The sequence below is a fragment of the Haemorhous mexicanus genome, chromosome 1, assembly GCF_027477595.1.
Source record: "Haemorhous mexicanus isolate bHaeMex1 chromosome 1, bHaeMex1.pri, whole genome shotgun sequence".
Taxonomy (NCBI): domain Eukaryota; kingdom Metazoa; phylum Chordata; class Aves; order Passeriformes; family Fringillidae; genus Haemorhous; species Haemorhous mexicanus.
This window is the reverse complement of record NC_082341.1, coordinates 158,427,009-158,451,973: the sequence shown is the minus strand read 5'-3', so window position 1 is coordinate 158,451,973 and position 24,965 is coordinate 158,427,009. Positions and strand designations below refer to the sequence as shown.

General features: G+C 58.6%; 1 protein-coding gene and 1 long non-coding RNA gene across 4 annotated transcripts in view; one reads left to right on the top strand and one right to left on the bottom strand.

Annotated features, from left to right (window-relative positions):
- The window catches only part of LOC132338813 (myosin-6-like), a 54,009-nt gene extending 34,232 nt beyond the window's left edge, over positions 1-19,777 (top strand). For all 3 annotated transcript variants that reach the window (XM_059868693.1, XM_059868686.1, XM_059868703.1), the window contains exons 30-40: positions 2,175-2,371; positions 3,197-3,380; positions 3,455-3,620; positions 3,700-3,824; positions 3,916-4,224; positions 7,232-7,435; positions 10,064-10,189; positions 11,414-11,689; positions 15,378-15,473; positions 16,678-16,812; positions 16,909-19,777. In XM_059868693.1, coding sequence (XP_059724676.1) covers positions 2,175-2,371; positions 3,197-3,380; positions 3,455-3,620; positions 3,700-3,824; positions 3,916-4,224; positions 7,232-7,435; positions 10,064-10,189; positions 11,414-11,689; positions 15,378-15,473; positions 16,678-16,812; positions 16,909-16,929 — 1,839 coding nt within the window. In that variant the 3' untranslated portion in view covers positions 16,930-19,777. The remainder of the gene's footprint in view (positions 1-2,174; positions 2,372-3,196; positions 3,381-3,454; positions 3,621-3,699; positions 3,825-3,915; positions 4,225-7,231; positions 7,436-10,063; positions 10,190-11,413; positions 11,690-15,377; positions 15,474-16,677; positions 16,813-16,908) is intronic.
- Positions 19,778-19,785: 8 nt separating this feature from the next.
- LOC132338834 (uncharacterized) lies at positions 19,786-21,256 on the bottom strand. The gene is made up of 3 exons (XR_009489545.1): positions 21,157-21,256; positions 20,999-21,077; positions 19,786-19,897 (listed from the first exon to the last, which is right to left on the bottom strand). It is a non-coding gene; the product is annotated as an uncharacterized LOC132338834 (long non-coding RNA).
- Positions 21,257-24,965: the final 3,709 nt, after the last annotated feature.

Here is a 24,965-nt window from a genome sequence, read left to right as displayed (position 1 = left end):
GATCTATGGAAGGTCCAAATAGGGTTGGGTTGATCTGGAGAAGGTTTGGTTGGTTTGCCAAAGGTCTGGTTGGGTTGTGATGATGAAGTCCACCTCCTGCTGAGCTGGAGACCCCAAGAAGCTCAACCTGGATCCAACGGTGCCACCATCTCCTGAAGGTGTAGGGAAGGTTGGGTTGGTCTGGAAGAGCTTGGGTTGGTCTATGGAAGGTCCAAGGATGATTGGGTTGGTCTGAAGAGGAATTGGGTCGGTCTATGGAAGGTCCAAATAGGGTTGGGTTGATCTGGAGAAGGTTGGGTTGGTCTGCAGAAGGTCTGGTTGGGTTGGGGTGACCAAGACCAGCTCCTGCTGAGCTGGAGACCCCAAGAAGATCAAGTTGACCTGGATCCAAAGGTCCCACCTTCTCCTGAAGCTGTAGGGAAGGTTGGGTTGGTCTGGAAGAGCTTGGGTTGGTCTATGGAAGGTCCAAGGATGATTGGGTTGGCCTAAATTGATCTAAAGAGGGGGTTGGGTTGGTCTATGGAAGGTCCAAATAGGGTTGGGTTGATCTGGAGAAGGTTGGGTTGGTCTGCAGAAGGTCTGGTTGGGTTGGGGTGACCAAGACCAGCTCCTGCTGAGCTGGAGACCCCAAGAAGATCAAGCTGACCTGGATCCAACGGTCCCACCTTCTCCTGAAGCTGTAGGGAAGGTTAGGTTGGTCTGGAAGAGCTTGGGTTGGTCTGTGGAAGGTCCAAGGATGATTGGCTTGGTCTAAATTGATCTAAAGAGGGGTTGGGTTGGTCTATGGAAGGTCCAAACAGGGTTGGGTTGGTTTGCCAAAGGTCTGGTTGGGTTGGGGTGACCAAGACCAGCTCCTGCTGAGCTGGAGATCCCAAGAAGATCAAGTTGACCTGGATCCAACGGTCCCACCTTCTCCTGAAGCTGTAGGGAAGGTTGGGTTGGTCTGGAGGAGCTTGGGTTGGTCTATGGAAGGTCCAAGGATGATTGGGTTGGTCTGAAGAGGAATTGGGTCGGTCTATGGAAGGTCCAAATAGGGTTGGGTTGATCTGGAGAAGGTTGGGTTGGTCTGCCAAAGGTCTGGTTGGGTTGGGGTGACCAAGACCAGCTCCTGCTGAGCTGGAGACCCCAAGAAGCTCAACCTGGATCCAATGGTCCCACCTTCTCCTGAAGCTGTAGGGAAGGTTGGGTTGGTCTGGAGGAGCTTAGGTTGGTCTATGGAAGGTCCAAGGATGATTGGGTTGGTCTAAATTGATCTAAAGAGGGGTTGGGTTGGTCTATGGAAGGTCCAAATAGGGTTGGGTTGGTTTGCCAAAGGTCTGGTTGGGTTGAGGTGATGAAGACCACCTCCTGCTGAGCTGGAGACCCTAAGAAGCTCAACCTGGATCCAACGGTCCCACCTTCTCCTGAAGCTGTAGGGAAGGTTGGGTGGGTCTGGAAGAGCTTGGGTTGGTCTATGGAAGGTCCAAGGATGATTGGGTTGGTCTAAATTGATCTAAAGAGGAATTGGGTCAGTCTATGGAAGGTCCAAATAGGGTTGGGTTGATCTGGAGAAGGTTGGGTTGGTCTGCAGAAGGTCTGGTTGGGTTGGGGTGATGAAGACCACCTCCTGCTGAGCTGGAGACCCTAAGAAGATCAAGTTGACCTGGATCCAAAGGTCCCACCTTCTCCTGAAACTGTAGGGAAGATTGGGTTGGTCTGGAGGAGCTTGGGTTGGTCTATGGTAGGTCCAAGGATGATTGGGTTGGTCTAAATTGATCTAAAGAGGGGTTGGGTTGGTCTATGGAAGGTCCAGATAGGGTTGGGTTGGTCTGGAGAAGGTTGGGTTGGTCTGCCAAAGGTCTGGTTGGGTTGTGATGATGAAGTCCACCTCCTGCTGAGCTGGAGACCCTAAGAAGCTCAACCTGGATCCAACGGTCCCACCTTCTCCTGAAGGTGTCGGGAAGGTTGGGTGGGTCAGGAAGAGCTTGGGTTGGTCTATGGAAGGTCCAAGGATGATTGGGTTGGTCTAAATAAGGTCCAAGAAGAGTTGGGTTGGGTTGGTCTGGAGAAGGTTGGCTTGGTCTACAGAAGATCTGGTTGGGTTGTGGTGATGAAGACCAGCTCTTGCTGAGCCGGAGACACCCCAGAGGACTCCAGGTGACCTGGACCCGGTGGTGCCACCTTCTCCTGACCAGGCCAAGAACGCGCTGGCGCACGCGCTGCAGTCGGCCCGGCACGACGGGGACCTGCTGCGGGAGCAGTACGAGGAGGAGACCGAGGCCAAGGCCGAGCTCCAGCGCTCGCTCTCCAAGGCCAACTCCGAGGTGGCCCAGTGGAGGACCAAGTACGAGACAGACGCCATCCAGCGCACTGAGGAGCTGGAGGAGGCCAAGTGAGTCATCATGGGTGGAGTTCTGTGGGGTCCGGGGTGGAGATCACCCTTGGGAGAATGTTCTGGAGAAGGTTTGGAGGAGTCTAAGTGAGTTATTGCCCCATGGGTGGAGCTTCTGTGGGGTCCGGGGTGGAGATCACCCTTGGGAGAATGTTCTGGAGAAGGTTTGGAGGAGTCATCACCCTGTGGGTGGAGCTTCTGTGGGGTCCGGGGTGGAGATCACCCTTGGGAGAATGTTCTGGAGAAGGTTTGGAGGAGTCATCACCCTGTGGGTGGAGCTTCTCTCAGAGGGGTGGAGACCATCTGCTGGAGAATGTTCTGGAGGAGGAGGAGGCTAAGTGCATCTTGCCCCATAGATGGAGATTCTGTGGGGCTGGGGAGGTGGAAACCACCGGAAAAGGTTCTGGAGAAGGTTTTAGAGGATAAGTCATCTCATGGGTGGAGCTCCTGTGGGGTCAGGGTGGAGACCATCCACAGGAGAAGGTTTTGGAAGTTTTAGAGGTTAAGTCATCTCCTCATGGGTGGAGCTTCTGTGGGGTCAGGGGGTGGAGATCACCCTTGGAGAATGTTCTGGAGAAGGTTTGGAGGAGTCATCACCCTGTGGGTGGAGCTTCTGTGGAATCCGGGGTGGAGATCACCCTTGGGAGAATGTTCTGAAGAAGGTCCTGGTGGAGGTGGAGTGCCCTGGCGATGGTAGAGGAGATGCAGAGAAGAACCTCAGCCAGGTGGGCGAAGGTGGGAGTGGCCCCACCTGGCCCACGGGTGGGAGAAGGTTCGAGTGGCCCCACCTGGCCCACGGGTGACCCCAGGTGGTCCCTGGGGCAGGAAGAAGCTGGCGCAGCGGCTGCAGGAGGCCGAGGAGGCCGTGGAGGCCGTCAACGCCAAATGCTCCTCGCTGGAGAAGACCAAGCACCGGCTGCAGAACGAGATCGAGGACCTGATGGCCGACGTGGAGCGGTCAAACGCGGCTGCCGCCGCCCTGGACAAGAAGCAGAGGAACTTTGACAAGGTGGGCAGGTGTGGCCGCTTGGGGGTGGCTGGGTGGGGCCAGGTGGGTGCATGGTGACACCTGGCTGTCCCCAGGTGTTGGCCGAGTGGAAGCAGAAGTTCGAGGAGTCGCAGACGGAGCTGGAGGCATCCCAGAAGGAGGCCAGGGCCCTCAGCACTGACCTCTTCAAGCTGAGGAACATCTACGAGGAGTCCCTGGAGCACCTGGAGACCTTCAAGAGGGAGAACAAGAATCTCCAAGGTGACACCACGGGTCCCTCTGCCCACCGGGGCGTTCCCCACCCATTCCCACGGGGTCTGACGGGGTCTCACCTGGGCAGAGGAGATCTCGGACCTCACGGAGCAGCTCGGCGCTGGCAACAAATCCATCCACGAGCTGGAGAAGGTCCGGAAACAGCTGGACGCCGAGAAGCTGGAGCTCCAGGCTGCTCTGGAAGAGGCTGAGGTGGATCAAGCCCCGTCCCACCCCATCCCTGCGTTCTCCTGGTGGGACGTCCACGCTCCGTGGTCCTCAAGGTCCTCTGTGTCCTCCCCAGGCCTCCCTGGAGCACGAGGAGGGGAAGATCCTGAGGGCGCAGCTGGAGTTCAACCAGGTGAAGGCGGAGTACGAGCGGAAGCTGGGCGAGAAGGAGGAGGAGATGGAGCAGGTGAAGCGCAACCACCTGCGCGTGGTGGAGTCGCTCCAGACCTCGCTGGACGCCGAGACCCGGAGCCGCAACGAGGCACTGAGGCTGAAGAAGAAGATGGAGGGCGACCTCAACGAGATGGAGATCCAGCTCAGCCACGCCAACCGCGGCGCCAACGAGGCCCAGAAGCAGGTCAAGGCTCTGCAGGGCTACCTGAAGGTACCTGTCCATGTGGTGTGGAGGGCTGGGAGGTGCCTGAAGGTCCCACAGGGACATGGAGGTGCAGGAGGTACCTGAAGGTACCTGTCCATGTGGTGTGGAGGGGTGGGAGATGTCTGAAGGTCCCATGGGGACATGGAGGTGCAGGAGGTACCTGAAGGTACAATGGGGACATGGAGGTGTAGGAGGTAGCTGAAGGTCTCATGAGGGCATGGAGGTGCAGGAGGTACCTGAAGGTCCCATGAGGACATGGAGGTGCAGGAGGTAGCTGAAGGTCCCACAGGGACATGCAGGTGCAGGAGGTACCTGAAGGTACCTGTCCATGTGGCATGGAGGTGCAGGAGGTACCTGAAGGTCCCACGGGGACATGGAGGTGCAGGAGGTACCTGAAGGTCCCTGTCCATGTGGCATGGAGGGGTAGGAGATATCTGAAGGTCCCATGAGGACATGGAGGTGCAGGAGGTACCTGAAGGTACAATGGGGACATGGAGGTGTAGGAGGTACCTGAAGGTCCCACAGGGACATGGAGGTGCAGGAGGTACCTGAAGGTACCTGTCCATGTGGTGTGGAGGTCTGGGAGGTGCCTGAAGGTCTCATGGGGACATGGAGGTGCAGGAGGTACCTGAAGGTCCCATGGGGACATGGAGGGGTGGGAGGTACCTGAAGGTCCCATGGGGACATGGAGGTGCAGGAGGTACCTGAAAGCCACCTGTCCATGTGGTGTGGAGGGGTAGAAGGTGCCTGAAGGACCCACAGGGACATGGAGGTGCAGGAGGTACCTGAAGGTACCTGTCCATGTGGTGTGGAGGGGTAGGAGATGTCTGAAGGTCCCATGGGGACATGGAGGTGTAGGAGGTACCTGAAGGTTGCACGAGGACATGGAGGTGCAGGAGGTACCTGAAGGTACAATGGGGACATGGAGGTGCAGGAGGTACCTGAAGGTCTCATGGGGATATGGAGGTGCAGGAGGTACCTGAAGGTACCTGTCCATGTGGCATGGAGGGGTAGGAGATGCCTGAAGGTCCAACGGGGACATGGAGGTGCAGGAGGTACCTGAAGGTACCTGTCCATGTGGCATGGAGGTGCAGGAGGTACCTGAAGGTCCCACGGGGACATGGAGGTGCAGGAGGTACCTGAAGGTCCCACAGGGACATGGAGGTGCACGAGGTACCTGAAGGTCCCACAGGGACATGGAGGGGTAGGAGGTACCTGAAGGTCCCATGGGGACATGGAGGTGCAGGAGGTACCTGAAGGTCCCATGGGGACATGGAGGTGCAGGAGGTACCTGAAGGTCCCACAGGGACATGGAGGTGTAGGAGGTACCTGAAGGTACCTGTCCATGTGGTGTGGAGGGGTAGGAGATATCTGAAGGTCCCATGAGGACATGGAGGTGTAGGAGGTACCTGAAGGTCCCACAGGGACATGGAGGTGCAGGAGGTACCTGAAGGTACCTGTCCATGTGGTGTGGAGGGGTAGGAGATGTCTGAAGGTCCCATGGGGACATGGAGGTGTAGGAGGTACCTGAAGGTCTCATGAGGGCATGGAGGTGCAGGAGGTACCTGAAGGTCCCATGGGGACATGGAGGTGCAGGAGGTACCTGAAGGTACCTTTCCATGTGGTGTGGAGGGGTAGGAGATATCTGAAGGTCCCATGAGGACATGGAGGTGTAGGAGGTACCTGAAGGTCCCACAGCGACATGCAGGTGCAGGAGGTACCTGAAGGTTGTACGGGGACATGGAGGTGCAGGAGGTACCTGAAGGTACAATGGGGACATGGAGGTGTAGGAGGTACCTGAAGGTCCCTGTCCATGTGGTGTGGAGGGGTGGGAGATGCCTGAAGGTCTCATGAGGGCATGGAGGTGCAGGAGATACCTGAAGGTCCCACGGGGACATGGAGGTGCAGAAGGTACCTGAAGGTACAATGGGGACATGGAGGTGCAGGAGGTACCAAAAGGTTCCTGTCCATGGGGACATGGTTGTCCTGAAGGTACCTGTCCCGTGGGACACGGAGGTGTAGGATGCTCCTCAAGGTCCCTGTCCATGGGGACATTGAGGTCCTGAAGGTACCTGTCCATGGGGGCCTTGGGGTGTTGGAGGTCCTGCTACCCAACAGGGGTGGTTTGATGGACCCACCACTCCATGGGCAGGTGGACCCACCACCCCTTCCCACCACCCCATGACCGGGTGGACCCACCACCCCATGGCTGGGTGGACCCACCACCCCTTCCCACCACACCATGGGCAGGTGGACCCACCACACCATGGGCAGGTGGACCCACCACACCATGGCTGGGTGGACCCACCACACCTTCCCACCACACCATGGGCAGGTGGACCCACCACACCATGGCTGGGTGGACCCACCACCCCTTCCCACCACATGGCCAGGTGGACCCACCACCCCTTCCCACCATGCCATGGTCAGGTGGACCCACCACCCCTTCCCACCACCCCATGGTCGGGTGAACCCACCACCCCTTCCAACCACCCCATGACCGGGTGGACCCACCACCCCATGGCTGGGTGGACCCACCACCCCTTCCCACCACACCATGGGCAGGTGGACCCACCACACCATGGGCAGGTGGACCCACCACACCATGGCTGGGTGGACCCACCACCCCTTCCCACCACATGGCCAGGTGGACCCACCACACCATGGGCAGGTGGACCCACCACTCCATGGGCAGGTGGACCCACCACCCCTCCCCACCACCCCATGACCAGGTGGACCCACCACACCATGGGGCAGGTGGACCCACCACCCCACGGCTGGGTGGACCCACCACCCCTTCCCACCACCCCATGGCTGGGTAGACCCACCATGCCATGGGGCAGGTGGACCCACCACACCTTCCCACCACACCATGGGCTGGTGGACCCACCACACCATGGGGCAGGTGGACCCACTACCCCTTCCCACCACCCCATGGGGCAGGTGGACCCATCACCCCTTTCCCACCACCCCATGGCTGGGTGGACCCACCACCCCTTCCCACCACCCCCAGGACACACAGCTGCAGCTGGATGATGCGGCAAGGGTCGGGGAGGACCTGAAGGAGAACGTGGCCATGGTGGAGCGCAGGAACACCCTGCTGCAGTCCGAGCTGGAGGAGCTCCGGGGCCTGGTGGAACAGACCGAGAGGGCCCGGAAATTGGCCGAGCAGGAGCTGATCGAGGCCAGCGAGAGGGTCCAGCTCCTCCACTCACAGGTGAGACCTCACCTGCCTGCCAGGAGAGGGGCCACCTCCATCCAGGGCTGCTCCAGCCCAGGAGAAACAGCTCTGGTTGCTTGGCTGGGGAGCTCAAGGTGGCTCAGGGTGGGGCAGACCCAACATCCCGCCCTCCTCCTGAAGGGCTGGTCTGGAGGAGGTTGGGTTGGTCTAGAGAAGGTCCAAGGAGGGCTGAGTTGGTCCATGGAAGGTCTGGTTGAGAAAGACCAACTCTTGCTGAGCTGGAGACCCCCAAGATGTCTCCAGCTGACCCGGACCCAAGAGTGACACCTTCTCCTGAAGGTCTCAGGAGGGTTGGGTTGGTCTGGAGGAGGTTGGGTTGGTCTGGTTGGATTGGGGTGATGAAGACCAACTCTTGCTGAGCTGGAGACCCCCACGATGTCTCCAGTTGACCCATACCCAACATTGCCACCTTCTCCTGAAGGTCTGAGAAAGGTTGGGTTGGTCTGGAGGAGACTGGGTTGGTCTAAAGAAGGTCCAAGGAGGGTTGGGTTGGGTTGGAGGAGGTTGAGTTGGTCCATGGAAGATCTGGATGGATTTGGGTGATGAAGACCAACTCTTGCTGAGCTGGAGACCCCCAAGATGTCTCCAGTTGACCCGGACCCAAGAGTGACACCTTCTCCTGAAGGTCTCAGGAGGGTTGGGTTGGTCTGGAGGAGGTTGAGTGGATCCATGGAAGGTCCAAGGAGGGTTGAGTTGGTCCATGGAAGGTCTGGTTGAGAAAGACCAACTCTTGCTGAGCTGGAGACCCCCAAGATATCTCCAGCTGACCCGGACCCAAGAGTGACACCTTCTCCTGAAGGTCTCAGGAGGGTTGGGTTGGTCTGGAGGAGACTGGGTTGGTCTAAAGAAGGTCCAAGGAGGGTTGGGTTTGGTTGGAGGAGGTTGAGTTGGTCCATGGAAGATCTGGTTGGATTGGAGTGATGAAGACCAACTCTTGCTGAGCTGGAGACCCCCAAGATGTCTCCAGTTGACCCATACCCAACATTGCCACCTTCTCCTGAAGGTCTGAGAAAGGTTGGGTTGGTCTGGAGGAGACTGGGTTGGTCTAAAGAAGGTCCAAGGAGGGTTGGGTTTGGTTGGAGGAGGTTGAGTTGGTCCATGGAAGATCTGGTTGGATTTGGGTGATGAAGACCAACTCTTGCTGAGCTGGAGACCCCCAAGATATCTCCAGCTGACCCGGACCCAAGAGTGACACCTTCTCCTGAAGGTCTCAGGAGGGTTGGGTTGGTCTGGAGGAGGTTGAGTGGATCCATGGAAGGTCCAAGGAGGGTTGAGTTGGTCCATGGAAGGTCTGGTTGAGAAAGACCAACTCTTGCTGAGCTTGAGACCCCCAAGATATCTCCAGCTGACCCGGACCCAAGAGTGACACCTTCTCCTGAAGGTCTCAGGAGGGTTGGGTTGGTCTGGAAGAGGTTGAGTTGGTCTAAAGAAGGTCCAAGGAGGGTTGGGTTGGAGGAGGTTGAGTTGGTCCATGGAAGGTCTGGTTGGATTGGGGTGATGAAGACCAACTCTTGCTGAGCTGGAGACCCCCAAGATATCTCCAGCTGACCTGGACCCAAGAGTGACACCTTCTCCTGAAGGTTTCAGGAGGGCTGGGTTGGGTTGGAGGAGACTGGGTTGGTCTAAAGAAGGTCCAAGGAGGGTTGGGTTTGGTTGGAGGAGGTTGAGTCGGTCCATGGAAGATCTGGATGGATTGGGGTGATGAAGACCAACTCTTGCTGAGCTGGAGACCCCCAGGATGTCTCCAGCTGACCCAGACCCAACAGCACCACCTTCTCCTGAAGGTCTGAGAAAGGTTGGGTTGGTCTGGAGGAGACTGGGTTGGTCTAAAGAAGGTCCAAGGAGGGTTGGGTTTGGTTGGAGGAGGTTGAGTCGGTCCATGGAAGATCTGGATGGATTGGGGTGATGAAGACCAACTCTTGCTGAGCTGGAGACCCCCAAGATATCTCCAGCTGACCCGGACCCAAGAGTGACACCTTCTCCTGAAGGTTTCAGGAGGGCTGGGTTGGTCTGGAGGAGGTTGGGTTGGTCTAAAGAAGGTCCAAGGAGGGTTGGGTTTGGTTGGAGGAGGTTGAGTCGGTCCATGGAAGATCTGGATGAATTGGGGTGATGAAGACCAACTCTTGCTGAGCTGGAGACCCCCAAGATGTCTCCAGCTGACCTGGACCCAAGAGTGACACCTTCTCCTGAAGGTCTCAGGAGGGTTGGGTTGGTCTGGAGGAGACTGGGTTGGTCTAAAGAAGGTCCAAGGAGGGTTGGGTTTGGTTGGAGGAGGTTGGGTTGGTCTGGTTGGATTTGGGTGATGAAGACCAACTCTTGCTGAGCTGGAGACCCCCAAGATGTCTCCAGCTGACCCAGACCAAACAGCACCACCTTCTCCTGAAGGTCTCAGGAGGGTTGGGTTGGTCTGGAGGAGGTTGGGTGGATCCATGGAAGGTCCAAGGAACCTTTGGTTGGTCTGCAGAAGGGTGGTGTCCATTTCTCTGCTGTGTCACCAAGACCTCCACCCTGCAGCGACACTGGGGAGTCTCCAAGACCTGTGGGGACTGAGGGGTGGGACAGCAGCCCCTGGGCCACCTCCTGAGGTGCCTCCTGTCCACCCAGAACACCAGCCTCATCAACCAGAAGAAGAAGATGGAGGGTGACATCTCCCAGCTGCAGACAGAGGTGGAAGAGGCCGTCCAGGAGTGCCGGAATGCCGAGGAGAAGGCCAAGAAGGCCATCACTGACGTGAGTGTTGCGGCGGGGCCACCACAGGGGTCATCAGTGGGGCCACCACCTGGGCCACCACCGGGGCCACCACCTGGGCCGTCATGGGGGCCACCACTGGGGCCATCATGGGGGCCATCACTGGAGCCATCAGTGGGGCCACCACCAGATCCACCACTGGGGCCATCATGGGGGCCACCATGGGAGCCACCACAGGGGCCACCACAGGGGCCATCACTGGAGCCATCAGTGGGGCCACCACCAGATCCATCACCAGGGCCATCACCGGGGCCACCACCAGGGCCACCACCAGGGCCACCACTGGGTCCATCACTGAGTTCATCACTGGGGCCATCACCAGGGCCACCACTGGATCCATCACAGGGGTCATCACTGGGGCCACCACTGGGGTCATCACTGTGGCCACCTCCTGCGCCATCAGCGGGGGCATCAGCGGGGTCATCACTGTGGCCAACACCAGGGCCATCAGTTTGGCCATCACCAGGGCCATCAGTGGGGCCACCACTGAGACCATCACCAGGGCCACTGCCAGGGGCCACCACTGGGGCCATCATGGGGGCCACCACGGGGGCCATCACTGGAACCATCAGTGGGGCCACCACCAGATCCATCAGCGGGGCCATCAGCCGGGCCATCAGCGGGGCCACCACTGGGTCCACCACAGGGGCCATCACTGGAGCCATCAGCAGGGCCACCACTGGGTCCATCCGCGGGGCCACCACCGGGGCCACCACTGGGGCCATCACCGGGGCCATCATCAGGGTCATCAGTGGGGCCACCACTGGGACCATCACCAGGGCCACTGCCAGGGGCCACCACTGGGGCCACTGCCAGGGGCCACCACTGGGGCCATCATGGGGGCCACCACGGGGGCCATCACTGGAACCATCAGTGGGGCCACCACCAGATCCATCAGCGGGGCCATCAGCCGGGCCATCAGTGGGGCCACCACTGGGTCCATCACAGGGGTCATCACTGTGGCCACCTCCGGGGCCATCACCAGGGCCACCACTGGGTCCATCAGCGGGGCCATCACCGGGTCCACCACTGGGTCCACCACCAGATCCATCAGTGGGGCCATCCGCGGGGCCACCACTGGGTCCATCAGCGGGGCCATCACCGGGGTTATCACCGGGGCCATCACTGGGGCCACCACCGGGGCCACCACCAGGGCCACCATGGAGAACGTGCCGTGGACCCCCTGCTTGTCCCCGCCACGGGCAGGCGGCCATGATGGCGGAGGAGCTGAAGAAGGAGCAGGACACGAGCGCGCACCTGGAGCGGATGAAGAAGAACATGGAGCAGACCATCAAGGACCTGCAGCTGCGGCTGGACGAGGCCGAGCAGCTGGCCCTCAAGGGCGGCAAGAAGCAGCTGCAGAAGCTGGAGGGGCGCGTGCGGGAGCTGGAGAACGAGCTGGAGGCCGAGCAGAAGCGCAACGCCGAGAGCGTCAAGGGGCTGCGCAAGTCCGAGCGGCGCGTCAAGGAGCTCAGCTACCAGGTGAGACCATGGGGGTGGGTCAAGGAGCTCAGCTACCAGGTGAGACCGTGGGGGTGAGACCATGGGGGTGAGACCATGGGGGTGGGTCAAGGAGCTCAGCTACCAGGTGAGACCGTGGAGGTGGGTCAAGGAGCTCAGCTACCAGGTGAGACCATGGAGGTGGGTCAAGGAGCTCAGGTACCAGGTGAGACCATGGAGGTGGGACAAGGAGCTCGGGTACCAGGTGAGACCATGTGGGTGAGACTTAGGTACCAGGTGAGACCGTGGAGGTGGGTCAAGGAGCTCAGGTACCAGGTGAGACCATGGGGGTGAGACTCAGGTACCAGGTGAGACCATGGGGGTGAGACCATGAGGGTGAGACCATGGGGGTGGGTCAAGGAGCTCAGCTACCAGGTGAGACCGTGGAGGTGGGTCAAGGAGCTCAGGTACCAGGTGAGACCATGGGGGTGAGACCATGGGTGTGGGTCAAGGAGCTCAGGTACCAGGTGAGACCATGGGGGTGAGACTCAGCAACCAGGTGAGACCATGGTGGAGGGTCAAGGAGCTCAGCTACCAGGTGAGACCGTGGGGGTGAGACCATGGGTGTGGGTCAAGGAGCTCAGCTACCAGGTGAGACCGTGGAGGTGGGTCAAGGAGCTCAGCTACCAGGTGAGACCAGGGGGGTGAGACTCAGGTACCAGGTGAGACCATGGAGGTGAGACTCAGGTACCAGGTGAGACCGTGGGGATGGGTCAAGGAGCTCAGGTACCAGGTGAGACCATGGAGGTGGGTCAAGGAGCTCAGGTACCAGGTGAGACTGTGGAGGTGGGTCAAGGAGCTCAGGTACCAGGTGAGACTGTGGAGGTGGGTCAAGGAGCTCAGGTACCAGGTGAGACTGTGGAGGTGGGTCAAGGAGCTCAGCTACCAGGTGAGACCGTGGAGGTGGGTCAAGGAGCTCAGGTACCAGGTGAGACTGTGGAGGTGGGTCAAGGAGCTCAAGTACCAGGTGAGACGACCATGGAGGTGGGTCAAGGAGCTCAGCTACCAGGTGAGACCGTGGAGGTGGGTCAAGGAGCTCAGCTACCAGGTGAGACCGTGGAGGTGGGTCAAGGAGCTCAGCTACCAGGTGAGACCGTGGGGGTGGGTCAAGGAGCTCAGGTACCAGGTGAGACTGTGGAGGTGGGTCAAGGAGCTCAGCTACCAGGTGAGACCGTGGAGGTGGGTCAAGGAGCTCAGGTACCAGGTGAGACCGTGGAGGTGGGTCAAGGAGCTCAGGTACCAGGTGAGACCATGGGGGTGAGACCATGGGTGTGGGTCAAGGAGCTCAGGTACCAGGTGAGACCATGGGGGTGAGACCATGGGTGTGGGTCAAGGAGCTCAGGTACCAGGTGAGACCATGGGGGTGAGACTCAGCAACCAGGTGAGACCATGGTGGAGGGTCAAGGAGCTCAGCTACCAGGTGAGACCGTGGGGGTGAGACCATGGGGGTGGGTCAAGGAGCTCAGGTACCAGGTGAGACTGTGGAGGTGGGTCAAAGAGCTCAGCTACCAGGTGAGACCGTGGGGGTGAGACTCAGGTACCAGGTGAGACCATGGGGGTGAGACCATGGGTGTGGGTCAAGGAGCTCAGGTACCAGGTGAGACGACCATGGGGGTGGGTCAAGGAGCTCAGCTACCAGGTGAGACTGTGGAGGTGGGTCAAGGAGCTCAGGTACCAGGTGAGACCGGGGGGGTGAGACTCAGGTACCAGGTGAGACCATGGGGGTGAGACCATGGGTGTGGGTCAAGGAGCTCAGGTACCAGGTGAGACGACCATGGGGATGGGTCAAGGAGCTCAGCTACCAGGTGAGACCGTGGAGGTGGGTCAAGGAGCTCAGGTACCAGGTGAGATCAGGGGGGTGGGTCAAGGAGCTCGGGTACCAGGTGAGACCATGTGGGTGAGACTTAGGTACCAGGTGAGACCATGGGGGTGAGACCATGGGGGTGGGTCAAGGAGCTCAGCTACCAGGTGAGACCATGGAGGTGAGACTCAGGTACCAGGTGAGACCGTGGGGATGGGTCAAGGAGCTCAGGTACCAGGTGAGACCGTGGAGGTGGATCAAGGAGCTCAGCTACTAGGTGAGACTGTGGAGGTGGGTCAAGGAGCTCAGCTACCAGGTGAGACCATGGAGGTGGGTCAAGGAGCTCAGGTACCAGGTGAGACCATGGAGGTGGGTCAAGGAGCTCAGGTACCAGGTGAGACCGTGGAGGTGGGTCAAGGAGCTCAGCTACCAGGTGAGACTGTGGAGGTGGGTCAAGGAGCTCAGGTACCAGGTGAGACCATGGGTGTGGGTCAAGGAGCTCAGGTACCAGGTGAGACCGTGGGGATGAGACCATGGTGGTGGGTCAAGGAGCTCAGCTACCAGGTGAGACCGTGGGGGTGGGTCAAGGAGCTCAGCTACCAGGTGAGACCATGGGGGTGAGACTCAGGTACCAGGTGAGACCATGGGGGTGAGACCATGGGTGTGGGTCAAGGAGCTCAGCTACCACGTGAGACTGTGGAGGTGGGTCAAGGAGCTCAGCTACCAGGTGAGACCGTGGAGGTGGGTCAAGGAGCTCAGGTACCAGGTGAGACCATGGGAGTGAGACCATGGAGGTGAGACCGTGGGGGTGGGTCAAGGAGCTCAGCTACCAGGTGAGACTGTGGAGGTGGGTCAAGGAGCTCAACTACCAGGTGAGACCAGGGGGGTGAGACTCAGGTACCAGGTGAGACCATGGGGGTGGGTCAAGGAGCTCAGTTACCAGGTGAGACCATGGAGATGAGACCATAGAGGTGAGACTCAGATACCAGGTGAGACTATGGAGGTGAGACTCAGGTACCAGGTGATGGGCAGGTCATAGAGATCAGGTACAGAAGAGACCATTGAGGTCAGTCATGGAACTCAGCTACCAGGTGAGACCACAGAGGTGAGACCATGGGGGTGGGTCAAGGAGCTCAGCTACCAGGTGAGACTATGGAGGTGAAACTCAGGTACCAGGTGAGAACACCTGGGTGGGTCATGGAGATCAGGTACAGGGGAGACCATGGGGATGGGTCAAGGAGCTCAGCTTCAAGGTGAGGCTCAGGTGAGAACACCTGGATGGGTCATGGAGATCAGGTACAGGGGAGACCATGGGGATGGGTCAAGGAGCTCAGCTTCAAGGTGAGGCTCAGGTGAGAACACCTGGATGGGTCATGGAGATCAGGTGCAGATGAGACCATTGAAGTGGCTCATGGAGCTCAGCCACCAGGTGACACCAGGAGGGTGGCTCAAGGATCCCAGACGCAGGTGAGATGGTTGAGGTAGGTCAAACACAACTACAGGTGTGACCATGGGGGTGGGTCATGGAGCTCAGCCACCAGGTGACATCACCTGGGTGGGTCAAATTCACCTACCAGGTGAGGCCACCACAGCACGGCCTCCCTTCAGCCACAGCTGTGGGGGATCAAAATTGGGCAGAGATGGTGGCCCCGGGGACGTGGTCAACCAGAATGCTGACCACAGGGACATCGACTAGGTGGCCACAGGAGCGAAGATGACCCAGAACATTCTTTGGGTGACCAAAGGGACGTGGGTGACACAGGACCTGGTGGCCAGGGGGACGCGGGAAGTCCCTGGGAAGGGAAACTGAGGCCCAGGAGTCGTGGCTGTGCTCTGGTCCACTGTCCATCCCTGTCCCTGTTCCCCCAGACCGAGGAGGACAAGAAGAACCTGCTGCGGCTGCAGGACCTGGTGGACAAGCTGCAGATGAAAGTCAAGGCCTACAAGAGACAGGCGGAGGAGGCGGTGGGTGAATGGGACAGAGGGACGGACAGACGGAGGGACGGATGGATGGAGGGATGGATGGATGATGGATGGATGATGGATGGATGGATGGATGGATGATGGATGGATGGATGGATGGATGATGGATGGATGAGGGATGGATGGATGGATGATGGATGGATGATGGATGGATGGATGGATGGATGGATGGATGATGGATGGATGGATGATGGATGGATGGATGGATGGTGTATAGATCAATGGATGGATGGATGGATGGATGGATGGATGGATGATGGATGGATGATGGATGGATGGATGATGGATGGATGATGGATGGATGGAAGGGTGGATGGATGGATGATGGATGGATGGATGGATGATGAATGGATGGATGGATGGATGGATGAGGGATGGATGGATGATGGATGGGAGGATGGATGGATGGATGGATGATGGATGGATGGATGATGGATGGATGGATGATGGATGGATGGATGGATGGATGGATATGGATGGATGGATGGATGGATGATGGATGGATGGATAATGGATGATGGATGGATGGATGGATGGATGATGGATGGATATGGATGGATGGATGGATGATGGATGGATGGATGGATGGATGGATGGATGGATGGATGGATGATGGATGGATGGATGATGGATGGAGGGTTGATGGATGGATGGATGGATGGATGGATGGATAATGGATGATGGATGGATGGATGGATGAGGAGATGGGTGGATGGATGGATGGATGGATGATGGATGGATGGATGGATGATGGATGGATGGATGAGGGATGGATGATGGATGGATGGATGGATGGATGGATGATGGATGGATGATGGATGGATGGATGATGGATGGATGGATGGATGATGGATGGATGATGGATGGATGATGGATGGATGGATGATGGATGGATGGATGGATGATGGATGGATGATGGATGGATGGATGGATGGATGATGGATGGATGGATGATGGATGGATGGATGGATGGATGGATGATGGATGGATGATGGATGGATGATGGATGGATGATGGATGGATGGATGATGGATGGATGAGGAATGGATGGATGGATGATGGATGATCAATGTATCCACAAACGGAAAGGATGGACAGATGGACGAAGCCACCCCAGCTATAGGGGTGGCCAGAGCCCATCCCCACCTCCCTGGGGCCACCCCGTGACCTCCTCCTTCCCCCCCAGGAGGAACAGGCCAACACCAACCTGGCCAAGTTCCGGAAGGCGCAGCACGAGCTGGACGAGGCCGAGGAACGCGCCGACATCGCCGAGTCCCAGGTCAACAAACTGCGGGCCAAGAGCCGCGACATCGGAGCCAAGGTGGGACCCCGTCACCTCCTGTCACCTCCTGTCACCCCACCCACAGCTGCCCCACAACCCCCTGGACCTTCTGTCTCTTCTCCCACCCCACTGCAGAAGCTGCACGATGAGGAGTGACCCATCCCCCGAGGGACCCACCAGACCCCCCCCAGCATGACGAGTGACCCATCACCACCACGAGGGCCTCCATGGCCACCACAAGTGACCCACCATGACGAAGGACCCACCATGACAATGGACTGACCAACCAACACCATGTTGGACCCATCACCACCATGGTGGACCCACCACTAAAGACCCATGATGATGATGATGATGGACCCATGATGATGTTCATGGACCCAACACCACCATAATGGACCCATGATGATGATGATGGACCCATCACCATGATGGCGTCACCACCTCTGACCCATGATGATGCTCATGGACCCATCACCACCATAATGGACCCACCATGATGATAGTGATGATGATGATGATGATGGTGATGATGATGGTGATGGGTCCACCACCATGATGAAGTCACCACTTCTGACCCATCATGATCATGACGGACAATCATGATGCACCCATGATGATGCTCATGGACCCATCACCACCATATTGGACCCACCATGATGATGATGATGATGATGGTGGTGGTGGTGGTGATGATGATGATGATGATGATGATGGGTCCACCACCGTTATGGAGTCACCACCTCTGACCCATGATGATGATGATGGACCCATGACGATGCTCATGGACCCATCACCACCATCATGGCCCCACCATGATGATGATGATGATGATGATGGACCCACCACCATGATGGAGTCACCAGCTCTGACCCATGATGATGATGATGGACCCATCACCACCATAATGGACCCACCATGATGACGATGATGATGATGATGATGATGGACCCACCACCATGATGGAGTCCCCACCTCTGACCCACCATGATCATGATGGACCACCATGATGGACCCATGATAATGCTCATGGACCCATCACCACCATATTGGACCCACCATGATGACAATGATGATGATAATGATAATGGTGATGGGTCCACCACCATGATGAAGTCACCACTTCTGACCCACCATGATCATGATGGACCACCATGATGGACCCATGACAATGTTCATGGACCCATCACCACCACAATGGACCCACCATGATGATGATGATGATGATGATGATGATGATGATGATGATGATGATGATGGAATCGCCACCATGATGGAATCACCACCTCTGACCCATGATGATGATGGACCCATGATGATGCTCATGGACCCAACACCACCATAATGGACCCATGATGATGATGATGGACCCATCACCATGATGGCGTCACCACCTCTGACCCATGATGATGCTCATGGACCCATCACCACCATAATGGACCCACCATGATGATAGTGATGATGATGATGATGATGGTGATGATGATGGTGATGGGTCCACCACCATGATGAAGTCACCACTTCTGACCCATCATGATCATGACGGACAATCATGATGGACCCATGATGATGCTCATGGACCCATCACCACCATATTGGACCCACCATGATGATGATGATGATGATGGTGGTGGTGGTGATGATGATGATGATGATGATGGGTCCACCACCGTTATGGAGTCACCACCTCTGACCCATGATGATGATGATGGACCCATGATGATGCTCATGGACCCATCACCACCATCATGGACCCACCATGATGATGATGATGATAATGATGATGATGGAGTCACCACCATGATGGAATCACCACCTCTGACGCATGATGATGATGATGGACCCATGATGATGCTCATGGACCCATCACCACCATAATGGACCCACCATGATGACGATGATGATGATGATGATGATGGACCCACCACCATGATGGAGTCCCCACCTCTGACCCACCATGATCATGATGGACCACCATGATGGACCCATGATGATGCTCATGGACCCATCACCACCATATTGGACCCACCATGATGACAATGATGATGATGATGATAATGGTGATGGGTCCACCACCATGATGGAGTCACCATCTCTGACCCATGATGATCATGATGGACAACCATAATGGACCCATGATGATGCTCATGGACCCATCACCACCATATTGGATCCACCATGATGATGATGATGATGATGATGGAGTCACCACCATGATGGAATCACCAGCTCTGACCCATGATGATGATGATGGACCCATCACCACCATATTGGCCCCACCATGATGATGATGATGATGATGATGATGATGGTGATGATGATGATGATGGGTCCACCACCATGATGGAGTCACCACTTCTGACCCACCATGATCATGACGGACCACCATAATGGACCCATGACAATGCTCGTGGACCCATCACCACCATACTGGACCCACCATGATGATGATGATGATGATGATGATGATGGACCCACCACCATGATGGAATCACCACCTCTGACCCATGATGATGATGATGGACCCATGACGATGCTCATGGACCCATCACCACCATAATGGCCCCACCATGACGATGATGATGATGATGATGATGGACCCACCACCATGATGGAATCACCACCTCTGACCCATGATGATGATGATGGACCCATGATGATGCTCATGGACCCATCACCACCATAATGGCCCCACCATGATGATGATGATGATGATGATGGACCCACCACCATGATGGAATCACCACCTCTGACCCATGATGATGATGATGGACCCATGACGATGTTCATGGACCCATCACCACCAAAATGGACCCATCGTGATGATGGTGATGATGATGATGGGACCACCACCATGAGTGACCCCCACCCCCACCACTGACACCCTCCACCCCCCGTCCAAGACGAGGGGACCCCACCGCCATCATTAATTAATTAACGAGCCACAGAAGGGACACAATGTCCCCTCGGCCACCCCGCCCCACAAACACGACCCTGAGCAGCACCAGGTGTGGGACAAGGTTTAATCTGGGGGGTGGGGGGCAGGACCGGGTGGCGAGGGGACAGAGGGGACAGTGGGACAGCGGTGGGGGGCGTGGCCTTCAGCCGCCCTCCATGTCGGGGTCTGGAGGAGAAAGAGTTGGAGATGGTGGAGGAGAACACAGGTGGCCCCCATCCCACCTAAAGGGGTCCCAGGTGTCCCCAGCCCCACCCAAAGGTGTCCCAGGTGTCTCCAACCCCACCCAAGGGTGTCCCAGGTGTCTCCAACCCCATCCAAAGGTGTCCCCAACCCCACCCCAGGGTGTCCCAGGGGTCCCCAACCCCACCCCAGGGTCCCCCAGGTGTCTCCCTAGCCCACCCAGGGTCTCCCAGGTGTCCCCAACCCCACCCCAAAGGTGTCCCAGGTGTCCCCAGCCCCACCCCAGGGTGTCCCAGGTGTCTCCAACCCCACCCCAGGGTGTGCCAGGTGTCCCCAGCCCCACCCAAAGGTGTCCCAGGTGTCTCCAACCCTACCCAAAGATGTGCCAGGTGTCCCCAGCCCCACCCCAGGGTGTCCCAGGTGTCTCCAACCCCACCCCAGGGTGTCCCAGGTGTCGCCAGCCCCACCCAGGGGTGTCCCAGGTGTCCCCAACCCCACCCAAGGGTGTCCCAGGTGTCACCAACCCCATCCAAAGGTGTCCCCAACCCCACCCAGGGGTGTCCCAGGTGTCCCCAACCCCACCCCAGGGTCCCCCAGGTGTCTCCCTAGCCCACCCAGGGGTGTCCCAGGTGTCTCCAACCCCACCCAAGGGTGTCCCAGGTGTCCCAGCCCCACCCAAGAGTGTCCCAGGTGTCCCTAGCCCCACCCCAGGGGTGTCCCAGGTGTCCCCAACCCCACCTCAGGGTGTCCCAGGTGTCCCCAGCCCCACCCCAGGGTGTCCCAGATGTCCCCAACCCCACCCCAGGGTCCCCCAAGTGTCCCCAACCCCACCCCAGGGGTGTCCCAGGTGCCCCCAACCCCACCCCAGGGTGTTCCAGGTGTCCCCAACCCCACCCCAGGGTGTCCCAGGTGTCCCCAAGCCCACCCAGGGGTGTCCCAGGTGTCCCCAACCCCACCCAGGGGTGTCCCAGGTGTCCCCAGCCCCACCCCAGGGTCTCCCAGGTGTCTCCCTAGCCCACCCAGGTGTGTCCCAGGTGTCCCCAACCCCACCCAGGGGTGTCCCAGGTGTCCCCCAGTGTCCCTCACCCTGTCCCGGGGCCACCCGTGTGCGGAAGGTGACGAAGGTGTCGAAGGCGAAGACCAAGGCCAGGACGAGGCTGAAGGTCTGGGGGGAGGGGAAAGGGGCGTGGCCTGGTCAGTTGGGGGCGGAGCTCAAGGAGGGGGCGCGGTTTGGGGACACTCACGAAGGTGGTGGCAGCCAGGGCGTCACGGGATGAGGCCAAGGCCACCAGGGCCACCACGAGGAAGATGAGGGTGCCACTGATGGCCCGGAGCAGGTCCTGGGGGGACAGAGGGGGGGACACTGTGGGGACACCTTGGGGACACCAGGGGGGTGGGGGGGGTGACAGTGGGGACACCATGGGGACGTGAGATGGACATGGAGGGGTGGCAGCAGGACAGCTTGGGGACATCATGGGGACATGAGATGGACATGGAGGGGTGGCAGCAGGACACCATGGGGACATGGGGACACCATGGGGACATGAGATGGACATGGAGGGGTGGCAGCAGGACACCATAGGGACATGGGGACACCATGGGGACATGAGATGGACATGGAGGGGTGGCAGCAGGACAGCTTGGGGACATGGGGACACCTTGGGGACACCTTGGGGAGGTGAGATGGACATGGAGGGGTGGCAGCAGGACACCTTGGGGACATGGGGACACAATGGGGACACCATGGGGACATGAGATGGACATGGAGGGGTGGCAGCAGGACACCATGGGGACATGGGGACACCTTGGGGACATCGTGGGGAGGTGAGATGGACATGGAGGGGTGGCAGCAGGACACCATGGGGACATGGGGACACCATGGGGACATGAGATGGACATGGAGGGGTGGCAGCAGGACACCTTGGGGACATGGGGACACCTTGGGGACACCATGGGGACATGAGATGGACATGGAGGGGTGGCAGCAGGACACCCTGGGGACATGGGGACATCTTGGGGACATGAGATGGACATGGAAGGGTGGCAGCAGAACACCTTGGGGACATGGGGACACCTTGGGGACATCGTGCGGAGGTGAGATGGACATGGAGGGGTGGCAGCAGGACATCTTGGGGACATGGGGACACCATGGGGACACCATGGGGACATGAGATGGACATGGAGGGGTGGCAGCAGGACACCATGGGGACATGGGGACACCATGGGGACATGAGATGGACATGGAGGGGTGGCAGCAGGACACCTTGGGGACATGGGGACACAATGGGGACATGAGATGGACATGGAGGGGTGGCAGCAGGACAGCTTGGGGACATGGGGACACCTTGGGGACACCATGAGGACATGATGGGGACATGAGATGGACATGGAGGGGTGGCAGCAGGACACCTTGGGGACATGGGGACACCATGGGGACACCATGGGGACAAGAGATGGACATGGAGGGGTGGCAGCAGGACAGCTTGGGGACATGGGGACACCTTGGGGAGGTGACATGGACATGGAGGGGTGGCAGCAGGACAGCTTGGGGACATGGGGACACCATGGGGACACCTTGGGGAGGTGACATGGACATGGAGGGGTGGCAGCAGGACACCCTGGGGACACCAGAGAGATGGGGGTGGTGACAATGGGGCCACCATGGAGGACACCATGGGGATGATGGCATGGGGACATGGAGGGGCCACCACGGAGGACACTGTGGGGGTGACAGTGGGACAGGGAGCGGCATGAAAGGGCCACCATGGACGCCACCATGAGGATGACAAGGGGACATTGAGAGGCCACCATGGGGATGACACGGGAGCACAGAGGGGCCACCATGGAGGACATCATGGGGACATGGAGGGGCCACCATGGAGGGGACACCATGGAGGGGACACCATGGGGACGTGGAGGGGTCACCATTGACATGACAAGGGGACATGGAGAGGCCATCATGAAGGACACCATGAGGATGACAAGGGACACGGAGGGGCCACCATAGACATGACAAGGGCCATGGAGGGGCCACCATGGAGGACACCATGAGGATGATAAGGGAACACGGAGGGGCCACCATGGAGGCCACCATGGACATGACAAGGGGACATGGAGAGGCCATCATGAAGGACACCATGAGGATGACAAGGGACATGGAGGGGCCACCATGGAGGGGACACCAGGAACATGGAGGGGACAAGGGGACATAGAGAGGCCGTCATGAAGGACACCATGAGGATGACAAGGGACACAGAGGGGCCACCATCGAGGGGGCACCATGGACATGACAAGGGCCATGGAGGGGCCACCATGGAGGGGACACCAGGAACATGGAGGGGCCACCATGGGGACATGGAGGGGACACCATGGAGGGGCCACCATTGACATGACAAGGGGACATGGAGAGGCCATCATGAAGGACACCATGAGGATGACAAGGGACACGGAAGGGCCACCATGGAGGGGACACCATGGAAGGGCCACCATGGAGGGGACACCATGGAGGACACCAGGAACATGGAGGGGTCACCATGGAAGGGCCACCATGGAGGGGACAAGGGGACATAGAGAGGCCGTCATGAAGGACACCATGAGGATGACAAGGGACACGGAGGGGCCACCATGGACATGACAAGGGCCATGGAGGGGCCACCATGGAGGCCACCATGGACATGACAAGGGGACATGGAGAGGCCATCATGAAGGACACCATGAGGATGACAAGGGACACGGAGGGGCCACCATGGAGGGGACACCAGGAACATGGAGGGGCCACCATGGAGGGGACACCAGGAACATGGAGGGGCCACCATGGAGGGAACACCATGGAGGGGCCACCATGGGGACGTGGAGGGGACACCATGGAGGGGCCACCATTGACATGACAAGGGGACATGGAGAGGCCGTCATGAAGGACACCATGAGGATGACAAGGGACATGGAAGGGCCACCATGGAGGACACCATGGGGACATGGAGGGGCCACCATGGACATGACAAGGGCCATGGAGGGGCCACCATGGAGGACACCATGGGGACGTGGAGGGGACACCATGGACATGACAAGGGGACATGGAGAGACCATCATGAAGGACACCAGGAACATGACAAGGGAACATGGAGGGGACACCATGGAGGGGACACGATGGAGGCTACCATGGGGTGATGACAAAGGGACATGGAAGGGCCACCATGGACACGACAAGGGGACATTGAGAGGCCATCATGAAGGACACCATGAGGATGACAAGGGACACGGAGGAGCCACCATGGAGGCCACCATGGACATGACAAGAGCCATGGAGGGGCCACCATGGAGGCCACCATGAGGATGACAAGGGACATGGAAGGGCCACCATGGACATGACAAGGGCCATGGAGGGGCCACCATGGAGGGGACACCATGGGGACATGGAGGGGCTACCATGAACATGACAAGAGCCATGGAGGGGCCACCATGGACATGACAAGGGGACATGGAGAGGCCATCATGGAGGGGACACCAGGAACATGGAGGGGACACCATGGAGGGGCCACCATGGGGACATGGAGGGGACACCATGGAGGGGCCACCATGGACATGAGAAGGGGACATGGAGAGGCCGTCATGAAGGACACCATGAGGATGACAAGGGACATGGAGGGGCCACCATGGAGGGGACACCAGGAACATGGAGGGGACAAGGGGACATAGAGAGGCCGTCATGAAGGACACCATGAGGATGACAAGGGACACAGAGGGGCCACCATCGAGGGGACACCATGGACATGACAAGGGCCATGGAGGGGCCACCATGGAGGGGACACCAGGAACATGGAGGGGCCACCATGGGGACATGGAGGGGACACCATGGAGGGGCCACCATTGACATGACAAGGGGACATGGAGAGGCCATCATGAAGGACACCATGAGGATGACAAGGGACATGGAAGGGTCACCATGGAGGACACCAGGAACATGACAAGGGACATGGAGGGGCCACCATGGACATGACAAGGGCCATGGAGGGGCCAAGAGGGAGGACACCATGAGGATGACAAGGGACATGGA